Source organism: Plectropomus leopardus, chromosome 9 (genome assembly GCF_026936395.1).
Source record: "Plectropomus leopardus strain MGB_pleo_1.0 chromosome 9, ASM2693639v1, whole genome shotgun sequence".
NCBI classification, from domain to species: domain Eukaryota; kingdom Metazoa; phylum Chordata; class Actinopteri; order Perciformes; family Serranidae; genus Plectropomus; species Plectropomus leopardus.
Window position 1 is genome coordinate 19,734,259 of NC_142184.1, and position 14,319 is coordinate 19,748,577.

General features: G+C 39.3%; 1 protein-coding gene across 5 annotated transcripts in view; it reads right to left on the minus strand.

Annotated features, from left to right (window-relative positions):
• The window catches only part of fmnl3 (formin-like 3), a 46,937-nt gene extending 33,253 nt beyond the window's left edge, over positions 1-13,684 (minus strand). For all 5 annotated transcript variants that reach the window (XM_042490987.2, XM_042490984.2, XM_042490985.2 and 2 more), the window contains exon 1: positions 13,100-13,684. In XM_042490987.2, the coding sequence (XP_042346921.2) occupies positions 13,100-13,213 (114 nt within the window). In that variant the 5' untranslated portion in view covers positions 13,214-13,684. The remainder of the gene's footprint in view (positions 1-13,099) is intronic.
• Between the last annotated feature and the right edge of the window lie 635 nt (positions 13,685-14,319).

Sequence of the window (14,319 nt, forward strand, 5' to 3'; positions counted from 1 at the left end):
CTGACTTGGAAAGTCAGAAAAGCCTCCAAAACCCAGATCTTTAATATCAGGATATTTTTCTCAATACTCTCTCATCCAAAAAAATTTTATACTAGTGGCATCACCAGTTTTCAGTGCTAGAATACAGGGTTATTTGGGTCAGTACCTTGCAGTGCATATGTCTAAATGGCTATAAATAATACCAGTGCCACTTGATAGAGTTGAGAGTTAATGTAATACGTTTTGTTTTGTTACAGCTCTAGCAGCTGAATGCTAATATCAAGGTTCCCACACATTTTCATGGACAAAATTTAAAAACTTTTCCATGACTTTACAAGGACCCATAACAGTTATTTCAGTTGGCTGGAATACATCAAGGGAGAAAAAAAATTCAGTGGAAAAAAAAGAAGAAACAGACTTGCTTGTAAACGTTGTCACACATCAACGCATATTAGAGCTATAGTACGTCAGCAGCCTTTACAAAATAAATTTGTGCTACATTGCAAAATGTGTTCCAAAATGTGATTGATTCTAGGTTTTTCATGACCATGGGAACCCTGCGAAGATACAACAGTGAAAGCATGGATCAGCTTTTTCAGATCCTGTTTGAACATTAATTATGTGACTCTTGCTATATGCGAACAAAAGGCTGACGTTGTAAATTTGCCTTTGACTGCAAATAACTCTGGGTCCAGGATAACTCTCAAGATATCTGGTCTGAATTTTCCTTTTTAAAGAACTACAAAGTGGTAAACAGACTGTTATTGTTACCGTTAATAATATCAGAGAAAAATTCTGGTCTGGCTCTGTTTTTCTTAATCCAAATAAAATCACTGGCATATTGTTTCAAAGCATCTCAGCTATGTATGAAAAAGCAACACATTTCTGAATAGACTTCAGTTATCCAGTAAGAAAGGAAAATACTGGGACAGCCAATGAGGGGGAAGATAAGACCAGTAGCTCTTTAATGAAGGGAACTGTCTGAAGAGGTTGGAAAAAGCCAGACCACTGATCCCTGTCAGGAAGCAGAGCCAACAAGGAGGCAAAGAAAACACTATGAATATGGGGCCTGGCATGACTGTATTTTCTTTAAGCATATTTCGGGCCCTCACAATGAGAAAAGGACGCGATGCAATAGTTCTAATGCCAGAGACGTCTGGATTTAGCTCAAGATAAATGTGTCCCCCAGCAAAAAAGAACAGAGGAGAAATAGATAACTGTGTACACCCTCGCATACGCAATGATGGACAGGAAGGACAAAAACAGAACCAACGTCTGGGCATCTGCCTGTTGTACTGTACACGTCATACACTGATGACTACATAAGGTGGGGCTAAACAGACCAGATGACCTTATTAAATGACATCATTCATAGTAACGTGTGAATCACACTATTACACCAGTTTTTCACTAATGAATGTCACTGTCAGTGCTATTGTTTGGATTTCTCCTCTTCCTGGGTATTGAGACACAATGAGAGGAGACAGGATGAGAGGCTGTCGTCACGGGGCTGCAGGGATTTCCTGAACTCTTCAGGAAATCAAAAACTGCCCTGAGTTATGTCAGCTTTCTTCCATAGCTGTACTGCGAGCGTGCGTGTCTTTTTGCACATCCACTCCTACACTGTGTTTTTGTGTGTTTGAATGAATTGTAGGTGTTTTCCAGCTCCCAGGTAAGCCTTGATAAATTGAAAGCGACAGAGCAGAGTGTGAGAAAACACTGCCCACCCTTTCTCTAAGAAGACATCTGATCACGCTATCACTCTTTTGGTAACCCGAACCACGCAATCACAACAAAGCATGAGTCCCTGCACAAAGATGCTGGAGGACCAAGAGGCCAACAAAGCAGACGCTACTAATGACAGACACTGAATGTGGGGGGGACAGAAAGCAGAGAGGACAACATGTTTTTCTAACAGGCGGAGAAGTGAAGTTTTCATGAGGCTCAGTGCTCCTCCCTGTCCTCTCCTCTGGATGCTGGTCTTCATTTACAAAGCAAACAGACTCAGTTAAGACCTTGTTTATGAAGATATTAGCATAACAGGTTGAGGCACACCTTATTTACATGCAAGTGAAGAGTCAGCGGCCAAAAACACATTCTTGACATGTAAAATCTTAAAGCAGGTAGCAAGTAAAAACAATGTAACACAACTGATCCAGACACAATTGACATTTGTAATATGCAACTTAAACTCTACTTAGTTAATGCAGCTAAGGCTCATCTCAGGTCATAAAATACCAGCAAGTTGTCATGCCCTCCTGTGTCTCAGAGGCCACGTGGCTGAAAGACATTTTAACAATTATGTGACTAATTTTGTCTAAAAATGATATTTTTTCCATTTTATTTAGTGAGCTGCTGTCGTTTTTTTTCGGGTAAAGTGCCACACATTTCAGCGACACTTAAAGTATGATTTGGTTTAAGTGCTTTGTTAGGTTTACAAAAAAGAACTTTTTCAGGGTTAAAATAAGTACAAGAGTGATGTACACACATAATGCACATAAACTCTATAACTTAATGTTAAAACAACATAAAGTTTTGGTTTCATGTGGTACGTAGGAAGCTATAAATTAGGGCGGGAAAAATGTGGTATTTTAGTTATCATTACATCTGTTGATATTTGTTCCCAATTAAAAAGTGAAACATTAAGTCAACAAAATGTCAGAAGACTTGACATTTTAAATCACTAATCCCAAAGTTCAAGGTGACATCTTCAAATTGCAAGTTTTGTCTAAGTAACCTTTGAATCCTTTAATCTATAAATGTCAGAAAATAGTGAAAATGGCCCCGCATAGTTTCTAAGAGTCCAATGTGACATCTTTAGATTGCTAGTTTTATCCCTCCAAGAGTCTAAATGCTTGGATTTTACAGTTTACAGTTAAACAAAACAGAGAGTATTAGCTAATCCTCATGTTTAAAAGGCTGAAACCAGTGAATCTGGGGCTTTTTTTGCTGGACTAGAAATGACAATAACTGATAATGACAAATGACTCATCAATGATCAGAATCATTTCTATATTTTCTGTCACATATATGATTACTTTACTGTTTTAGCAACAAAGCCCAAATGCAGCATAGAAGTATGTTAAATGGAAATAACCTCCTAATAATATATTACGCAGTAGTGGGCAAATGTGTTAAAATTAAGTCATGGCAACAATAACAATGTGGTTAATGTTGAGTCACAGTACGTTTCGAGAGAACAAACAAAAAAAAAACACTTGGTCAAGTTTCGGAAATTCAACCAAGCACATAATTTTAACTCATTTGGTGCCCACATATTATCATGAGACCAGGCTGAAAATAGTGAAAAGTACCCAGCATAGTTTCTCACAGTCCAAGGTGACTTCTTCAGGTTTTATCAGCCAAAGAGTCTAAACTCAAAGATATTACATTTACAAGAAACAAAACACAGCAAGGCAGCTTATCTTTGTATTTGGGAGGCTTCAACCAGTACTTTTGGGGCATTAATAAATGATGATAAATAAATGATGCAGATGAGTGATTCATCAATGATTACAATTGTTGTTGTTGATTCATTTTCTGTGAATACTTAATTCTTAAGCAATAGAACACAAATGGTCAAAACTCAACACTGTCCTCAAGGCTGAAACTTTCCCTAAGTGGCGTTACAGCTCACATCATCAAGTGTTAAATCCCCATTAAATTGGGAGTTTAAGGAACACAGTTTGCAGCTGTGCAGTGAGGTTTTCTGACTCTTTACCCTCTCTGCCCTCCTGCGAGTCCGCAGCCTTTCCTTCTCCTGCTCCTGTCTGAATCCACTCTGAAGCCTCCTCTCTTCTCCCATGAACTCACATCTTCTACTGTGTGACCTCTGAGTCACTCTGTTGAGAGAAATAACTTTCCCGAAAGTTTCTTCTTTGCAACTCGGGACCAAATGGGCATTCCACAGCCAGTCGAAGCAACAGGAAGTTGGTTTTAGGTTGATAAATCAAGAACTGCCTCCTACAACCCATGTGCTGTTTATTTCAGTTTATTTACCCAGTGACATAGCCGTGATCGACGGCGGCGATAGCTGGATTCAAGCAAGAGACCGTTATCATCACAGGGTTCTTTAAGTCGAACAAAAAGATAAAGACAAAAATGTCCTTTTGAAGCCAGATGTTCCTAGAGCTTCAGATGTGAGCTAACTTGAAATGCGCACTTGTTTACGTGAGCTTATCTATGACGTTTTAATGTTCCAAAACTACAGTGGGATAAAGCTATTCCAGCAGTCCCACCTGACAACGATATTTATTTGTTATTTTAAATTTTCTGTATCAAGGAAATGTGAATGCAAACAAGGATGTAAGCGTTTTTAGGACTGAGTTATAAATAAATCGGTCAAGAATCAGAGGCACTCGTTCATTCCTGTGTGGCGAACATCCTGTTTGTTCTCCTCTGTGCGTCCGAGCAGGGCCCAGGGAAGCCCCAGCCAACAGATGATACACACAGGGAATGTCAGGAATGCAGGTACATGAATGCCTTAATAACTCACGCCGGGCAGACTGTTTGACACACTGCCCAGTTAAAAAGATGAAGGTCGCCCAAAGAGAAAGGGCAACAAATCTGAGCCTGAGCTGTGTAAAAATAAGAGTTTGAGTCAAATAAATCTTCCCAGAATTTATCTTCTTGGTGAAGGTTTGTGTTGGAGGGAAGAGGAAACGGTGATAATAAAATAAAGAGGAATAAAAACCAAAACCAAATGACAGCCAAGGCGCGTAGAGTTCACATGAGAAATACTGAATCACACCATCATGCGTCTTAAAAAGTTCCCCTTTGTTTCTCAATATGACTTCATTCAACTGAAGCGTTACCGTAAGTCTTGAGAAACGATAAAATAAAAACAGACTACTGTATGTGATTTAAGGAAGGCCTGAGAAACAATTACATCATGCCACTAGTGTGTAGGAGGTAACTGGCACTTTAAATGGGCTTACAGCCGTTCTTCTGAGCGTCTGCGTAAAAAGAGAGTAGCGGCACAAAGAGCACCAGGGGATGAGGCCCCCTTTCTAAAACAACACTGACTGACAGAGTCCCCATTGTGTTGAAGAGGAAACCACTTCTCCAACCTACAGCCTCGGTACAGCTGCATTAGAGGAGCATGATGCAAACCCCCACTGTCACGCACAAATGCACGCACCAAAAAACATTTATATATGCATGTAAACAGAAAACACATTCAGGTTCTTTGCAGAGATGAATAAATCCAGATATATTCACACTTCCATGACATGATTAAACAGTTTATGTCTTACTTGGTTTGAGAATTGAAAAAGTCCCTAAAAAGTATCTATAAGCTAGGAATGTTTCTAACGACTAATTTCTCAGAAGACTGTAGAAACTGAACACAATTTAATAAGGTTGATTAATGGCCCAAAAAACTATTGCGAAAGAGTCATTTGAAATCGTACAATTTTCAATAACCAAATCGTGCTTAATGTGTCACTGAAATGTGTGGCACTTTGCACATTAGCCGAAAAAACAGGACAGCAACTCACTAAAAAAAGTTAACATTTATGGAAAAAATATTATTTATGATAATAAAAATTATTTTAAATGCAATAGATGGTAGTTTTGGAAATACACACATATTAGATCAATGCCACTCTCATGTTTGTATGCTTAATAAGGCTTTAAAAGAGATATTGTCCCGAAATGAACATTTATATGACAGGCTGATAAGATGACACATTAATAATGCGACTTAAATTTGTTGAAATAGGTCAATTTTGCCCTGGTTTTGGCCATTGTCAGGATTGTCTTTAGGAGAGCATCATCCAGGCTTATTGAAGTAGTTTTTGAAGTTTTGCAGTTTGTCACATTACAAAAGAATATGGAATGTTTTACATGTAACCTAAGTCAAAGCAATTTTATTGTTTTGCCCAGAGAATGTATACATTTTGAAAAGCGTTGTGTTTTATGGCTGTACTAGTGGGCCATCACGACAAGAGTAGGTGTAATATGTTAATTCCGCTACAGGAGAGACTTGATGTTCTTTGCAATTGGGTGAAAAAATAATATGTGCATACATCAGCATCAGCAATCTCAATCAGTAAAAAATATCAGCATAACGGATATCAGCAAAAATCCAGTATCATGCATCCCTACTTCCTGAGTCAGAAATTCTACTGCAGGGGACGAACCAGTAAAAATTCTTGAATGGAAATAGTACATTTTGACTTCCCAGTGCAAATGAAACCAATGTGGCACTGATCTTCTCATGTCTGCAAGAAAACAATCAAATGTATTTCCCAAAATGCTAATATGTTGATCTGTCACATCTGCTCACCCGTGGTCTTTAACTTGACCTTTGCTTTCCAAAATAGCAGCAAGCAGAGAGGTGGGGAAGCACTTAAACTCCCCATAAAGCCTGCTCCAGATTGGGGAATTGTAGCCCGAGGGTGGAGAGAGCCAGGTGGACAACCTTGTGCCGAACCCCCCCTGCCTGCTCTGCTGCTCTAAAACCAAGTTAACTGCATGCACCAAACTCCCATAATCCCCCTCTTCCTGGGCCACAGTGGTGGGTGGCTGAGCCAGATGTACACACTCTTCCAACTTAAGTAACGTAACAAGCACATTTTCTCCTTTTAGAAAAGATGATGCATGTGAGAAAGGGAGTGGTAGACATACAAAGCACATAAATAAACTGCGGCCGCCATTAAACAAATGAAAATGATTTAGGTTTTATGTCCAATAAACACATCGCACAGCTTGACTCCATTAGTTCCACTTGAGTGGCGTCTATCAGACACTGCAGCTTTCTTTAGACTTCAGCCATCAAGAAACAGTGATGTCACACAGGGCGCTGCATTCACATTGTCAGCACGTCTGATTTTACTACCACTGACTTTTAATCTGTAGTTTTCCCAACAGTTGCTACAACTTAATGGTCAAATCTCAAGAGAACTGCTGAACGGCACATTGCGTGATGCAACTTGATGTCATAGTGTAAAAGATGATGGGAGTTGAGCAGACTCAGACAAATCGGTTAGGATGGTTTCCAGCGCAATCAAGTGGTGAAAATAATCCCATGCTGCTCCCTGTTATAGCTCTTAAATACGTGTGCGCTGTTAAAAAATGTTGGTAAAGTCATTACAACCGAGAACAGTGGCAGACCGCCAGTTCAAAGGGAATTTTCCCTTTCTGAGTTCTCCTGTGGCCTCAGCCGAGACTAGACCACAGGAATCCAGCGGTGGACTGGTGCTCGGGCACTTTGAAAGAGGATCCAGGGCCAGGCATGCACCTTTGAAAACGCCACTCACTCATCTCACATCGTTTTCATAAGGACAAAGTCATAAGGAGAAGATTATTTTGCAGGACCTACAGTGAGAGTGAATTCGGGGAATAGGAAGGTAGGAAACATTGAGTGGGTGATTGAATGAGAGGTTCCACTTCCATTTGGAAAAAGCAGCGGATAAGTAAGAGCTAGTAAGGAGAGAAAACGCCAAAACTACCAACAGAATGCTACCAGGGTTCCCACACATTTTCACAGACAAAATTTCAAAACTTTTCAATGACTTTTCAAGGACCCATATATTTTTTTTCTTACCTTGACTTGTACCATCACATATGTTTTCATTTTCTCCCTCCTTTTCATCTCTTTTTTTTAGTTTACTGTACTGAAACACTGAATCAGTAGCCTTATGTCTTCTTTATCAACTTAATCATGGTAAAAGCCAAACAAATTGAGTGCAAATATAAACGGATGTAAGCATATCTGACCAATTTTAAAAAGTTTTAATGCATTATATTTCTGAATCCACCCTTCTCCTGCTATCAGGATAACCCTGATTTTTTTCAAAAGTAACCACATCCCACTAAACAACACATAAACAAAGTTTGATCCAGATCAAAACCAATAATGGATTATATGATCTTATCTGAGTTCGGGATTTATTTTTTGTTAGTTTGTTTTAGAGAACTCATTGTCAAGGTTTGATCCAACCCAACAGCTGAAATCTGATCACATAACTTCTGCACAACTGGGTCCACAAGAAATACTGCAACAATTAATTTCATTACAAAAAAAGCCCCATTACTTCTCCAAAACATTTAATGATTTTTACAAATTCCATGACTTTTCCAGGCCTGGAAAATGGGAAATTACATTACTTTTCCAGGTTTTCCATGACCGTGGGAACCCTGTACCGATGACTGAGGTATAACTTTATAGATATGACCTCCTCATTGTACATCTGTGAGGTCTAGGTAGATCTGTATCACTGGCTGAACTAATGGCATGTTCTGCACCAGCAGCAGCCTGCAGGAACACAGTTCTCATTGTAAAGCGTACCAACCACAACGACCGTTGGCTACAATGTAATTTCCCCTTTAAAACGAAGAAAGGAAAAATGCCAGGCAGCTGTTTCCAGCCACAAAAGACAGAGCTGGGGCTGTTTCTGAGGATGCTGGACAAAAGAGATGAGAAGGAGACGATGTCTTTAGCACATGCTGCCTGTTAGAATTGACTCAGGCGTTTTATTTGCAGAACACGTGAAGCTATAGCTCAGGGGTCTCGCCCCTCCTCTGCGCCCCTCCACCGTCTACAGTAGAGCGGTGCTGTTTAAGTCATTAGCCCGGGGATATTACTGCACTGGCAAAGGCTGCTGCACCCATGACATCATTACGGGCTGCTGTCAGTCCGAGGGGACGTCTGTGGGCTTCGTCTGAGAGGAGAGGGCAGTCCCCCCACGCAGATGCAGACACATGTATTCACACCCGCATGCCATCATACAGCAGGAAACACAGAGGTCCAGAGGATGGGAAATTACCCGTTTCAAAATATCCATTTATGGAAAGTGTGTTATTTCTGAGGCTTCGACGAAGCCAATTACGTCCCTGCTAACAAACACAGAAAGAAATGTGCTCAATTTTGAAAAGCCAAGTGAAGTCTCTCAGACTATTTTTAGTGTCATGATACACTGCGAGATAACAGATCAATGGCCTTGCCTTCCTGAAGAGCACCGACCACGAAGACAGAAGCTTTTGATGTACCTTTATCTCGCAACAAGGGGCCAGCAGGGCAGAGAGGAGACCATTGTCTGATAAGAACACTAAAATATACAAGCATGTTGTTCTTTCCCACAAAGTAAAGGAAATCTGGAGCTACTATGGGGTAGGGTGGGGTGGGGTTAGAGAGCTTGAAAAATGTTCCCAGTCAAAAACACAACTGAAATGTTGAGTCTACTGCCTACTGTCTGCATAGAAATCATCTGCTCTGCACGGCTGAGCATAATAACAGGGATCGACTTAGTGTTTCAGAGCAGTCTAACAAATGCTCCAGTCTCCAGGCAGGATGTATGTTTTTTTTCTTTTGGGGAAATGTGATGACTACAAATCACATGGAAAAACTTTATTTAAAATGTGTCATCAGCGTGAGAGAGACGCGACTGTCATAGCGCTTACACTGTAATACAGTGTATAATTGTCATAATAGCTGAGGCTTAGCACAGCAGTCAACAAGCAGGCCTTGAATGGCTTCTCGCTGTGCTCGTCTCTTCATACGACGGCTTTGCACTGTTGCTGCTGATAACTCTGGCAAGCAAATAATGGCTTTATTCCAGAAACATGGAGGGCACACAAAGTGTTCAGGAATGAGACCATCTGCACCGTGAAGAGCAGCTCTTTGCTGCTTGATGCTGTAATTAAGGTCTTAAACAGCTGAAAATCAAGGCCGGGTGTGGTTATGTTGAAATAAGCACTTGAGAGAAACCTTCATGCCATTGTTTAACAAAAAAGATAAACAGGTAGTGCAGTCTCTATGATAAAAGCCTTTAAATATGCATTTTGTGCCTCTCTTGTCTCTGCGGTGCTGGATTACTCACGCTGTAGCGGAGCAACAGGTTGATGTTATTGAGCTTTCTGTTTTCTGTTTAGATATGCGTGGAGCACAGCAGGGGTGGAGAGAGGAATATGCAACGTGAATACAAGTTCTGTGAAGAATCTGCATGAATTAAATGCTACTCAGATGAAAATAACAGAAAGTAGATCTTTTGAAGGGTTACCCAAGGGTCCCAATGAAAAGGCCAATGTGGCATCCTGATGCAACTATTTCAACAAATAAACCCTCAAAATAACATTTCTGTCCAAAGCAAATCATAAAAGACTGTTTCCATAAATGCTTGTCACCCCTTAAAATGAGAAAATGAATACTCCACATATGGGACTGCTGTCATTCTTCTGATCGTACTCTGGGAACCATTCCTTTAAAGGACCTTTTAGAGGTTCACAAGAGTTGAAATAGTAAAATATGTCACAAAAAAAGAGCACACTGCTGATTACTTCTTTTAATTTAATTTATTTCTCAGACCTTTAGCTGGGAAAAGTGAGCAGCAAGTAAGAATTTTTGATTTGATGCACCTGCTTGTATAAACTTTCAGAGAACTTTGTTATCTGAAAGGAGAAAGCTACATTTTGAGAAAAATAAGAGAACTTAACAGTTTTCTGTGACAGATTTGGGAACCGCTCAGATTTATCTTGAAACCCCAGACCTCCAGATTGGGAACAGCTATAGGTTTCTCTGTAATTTGCACCATCACAAAAGTGTCCGAATACAACTTGATCAAAAATCTATGGTGAAAGATCAGCAGCTAACAATCCTTCTCATTACTGATTCATCTTTCTTTACTCTAATCATAAACTGGTCCATAAAAAGTCAAACTATAGCGGAAAAAAATCAATCACAAGTTTTTAAAGCCCAGGATGACTTGTTTCGTCTAACCAACAGTCCAAAACCCTAAAATATTCAGAACACTATCACATAAGGCAAAGAAAAGCAGCACATCCTCACAATGCAGGAGCTGGGACCAAAGAATGTTTGGTATGTGTGCTTAAAATATGACTTAAATGACAAATAAATGATCAAGGCTGATTAATTATCTGTCTAATCAGGAAATGGTTTCAGCTGCAGTGGAGTTATAGATTATAGATATTTTCTACGCCTGGAGATAACTGACTGCAGGACAAACTTATTCAGCCGGACACTTAAGTTATTTTTAGTAACCGTTTGGTCCTAAAAAGACAACTTGAAAAGTCCTCGATAAAAGAAATATCCTCTTAACATAGGATTACAGTCACTTGACCAGTGGTGGAAGAAGTATTCACTAGATTATAATTAGTGATGCATTCCTGTACATCAGTTTAAATGTTCAGTGTGCAGGATTTAGGGTTTTTTTTTTCCATTGGGTTTTTATCCATTCAGTACGATAACGTTTTGGGAGGTGGAAAAGCAGCACAATTGAATCCACATTATCCCCATTAAAGTTAGCAGAGGTCTTAACTGGAACTGCAAGGGTGGTGAAAATAAGCCAAAATGAAAAAAATTGTGGTGCACTTGCTCTATGGGCCACATGATGCAGAAGATCCAAGTAATTCAATACCCAGGAAGTCAAATTTTTTTGGCCTCATGCCCCACTGAGAAACTTACATAGGAATCAAAAGGGCCCATTCTCCAACTCTGTATCCTGTTCTCTTTATAGATCAATAAAAAGGACCATTCCTTTATGTAGATATAAACTGCTCATTGTTAGGTAATGAAAACACGCCAATTTTTATTTTCGATTACATAAAAACAAAAACATAGTCATGAATATTATATACCATTTTCTGCCCTAAATTCTACACAATGAACCTTTAATGCTGCAACTTGTAAAGGTTTAGCTAAATTTCTTCAATTCATAAAGGCTTAGTGGGGGTTTGGGGTTAATTTATACTTGTGGTAGTAATCTGAATGTGCAAAGTAGGTCTGGGCAATATGAAAAAAATCAAGTATCATGTTATTTTCTACCAAATTATTCAAAATCGAAATTATAGCGATATTGTAGGGTTGACTTCTGGAGCTTTCACAAAATACTTCCACAATCACATTTTTTATATTTATTATAAATGTGGATATGATGACTAAGTAAGTAAAGGCAAAAAAATAGAGAGGAAAACTCTCTGGTAAGTTCAGAAAAAGTAATGCAGCCTTTGAAACTAAGAAAATACAACACTTAAGATACTATATCTAAAATCTAGGGCAACAGTCTCATATCACGATCACGGTATTTGGGGTCGACCGATATTGGTTTTTCAGGGCTGCTACCGATAATTAGTAGCTAATAGATAACCAATATTTTGAACTAATATGATTTTACAATAAAAATGAAAAATCTTTCTTTGCACTTTTTAATTAATCAATTTTTTATCAGCGATCTTTAAAATAAAATGCCAATACAGATAATATTGTGTGATCAAATATTGGCCCCAATAATCAGTTAAGCCAATAATTTCTTGACCCCTAAACTATATAACATTGATATATTGCCCAGGCCAACTGAAAAGTAACTATCAAATATCTGTAGTTGAGTAAGAAGTACAATATTTTCAACCAAAATGTAGTGCAGTAGAAGTATAAATAGTATAAAATGGAAAGTACCTCAAACTTGCACTAAAGAGTAGTACTTGAGTAAATTTACTTAGTTACATTCCACCACTGCTTGACGGTGTTGATAATGGGTAAAAGTGGATGTTGACTGTGTGCTCATAATTACAAAGAGCTCAGACAACTCAAACCCAGCCTGATGTGGAGGGAGGAGGGAGGGGAGGAGAAAGACTTCGGGTGTGGGAGTTTTGGGGGAATTCAGAAAATGCTGTATTCAGATGGTTAGCCTGCAGCCAGAAAACTTTAAATAAACCCAGACGGAGATGCGTGCTCTGTCAAGGATATACAGTATAATGCCCCCTCCTCCTCCTCCTCCTCCTCCTCCACCCCCCTGCCAGCTCTCCCCATGCTGCGCTCAGTGTTTGCCACTTCAGCCAAACGCTGAGTTGTCTGACTTTAGAGGAGACAAAAGAACCGCAGGAGGGGGGCAGCAGGGGGAGAGAGGGGCGGGACAGCACAGGTCGGCTCATTTAAAACATCAGCAGCTCATAATGGACGATAAACAAATGCAATACAATACACTTTAATGAAAGTTACACAAAACAAAATGAGCAAAAATCTAATATGTTGATGCAGAAACAACACCATTTGGGTATGTTTATGTTGGCACTGTTTTCAATTCTGTAGATGATAAGTTTATGAGTCAGAACAGTTTTTAGATGTCTTTTTTAATCAAAAACTGAGGTGATCACAACTTACCAAAACAATGGCGAATTTCTCCTCCAGCTCGGTGGGGTCAGGCATGGGGACCTTCAGAGGCATGATGTGATGCTTCATCTCCGACTGACCGTCCACACTTTCTATATTACCCATTTTGCCCCCCGATGTGCTGTGTATCCTCCTCTGTGTAACTTGGATCCTTCAGTTTCTTCCAGTGATGATAATCCAAGCAAAGTTTTCAAAAAAGCATTCCAACACTTTCATAAACGGATTAATCCCGATAATCCACTTCTCCAAACCGTAACAAACCGCTGACAGAGCAGTAGTCTCCTATCACTGTCCCAAAATGCCATTTACACTGACTCACGCGTTTAGGTTTTTACAGTGTGCACCCACTGTATCTTCCCCTCTAAAAACTTACTTTCAAAAGTAACAATCAAAGTGCTTTCTCTTCCAGAAACTTTCTAATTTGCCCGGCCAATCCATCACTTAAAAACAGACTTCCCCGCGCGACAGATAACTTTCTAATGCCGACCAACAGTTGCTGTGAGCTGCTGCTCAACTTTCTTGGCTACGACGTGTTTCCATTCATTATTGTTGTGTGATCCTGATTAAAACGCTCTGCTGATGCCTCCACTCACAGGGCAGGTTTTCTACTCCAGTCCCGCCCCCAGATGGGGGAGGCGGGGCTTCTATTGGTTATTACACGTGTCAATCAATTAATTTGTGTTTACCCGCCCATCACATCTGCAGGCAAGAGAGCCCACATTTAACAGGGCTAAAAGTGAGGGTTCGCCTGCGTTTTGTCGCAACCTAGTGGACAGATATAAGTACGACATATAACATAACGCCTACAATTTTATATTTTAGTTAATTTCATTTTTTTTAAAAAATTTTATCGATAGAGTTATAGGCATGCCATAAAAAAGAATACATCTGTAAAATAATGAGATAATAAATATGGAAATATAAAGGTGAATAGGTAAAAAATAAATAAATAAAGCAGAAATATAAAGATAAATAAATAAAATAATAAATAAGTAAATAAAAATATGTGAACATGAATAGAAATAAGTAATAATTATATAAATAAAGGATAAAGAATAAATAACTGAATTATATAAACAATCCCTAGTGTTTCTGTACCACAACTGTTTTCCGTGGGGTTGTTTGAAGATGGCCACCAGGTGACGTTGCTACCACAGGAACACATCATCAGTTGTGTACCCCAGCATCACAGGGTGTTTCAGTAAATCATA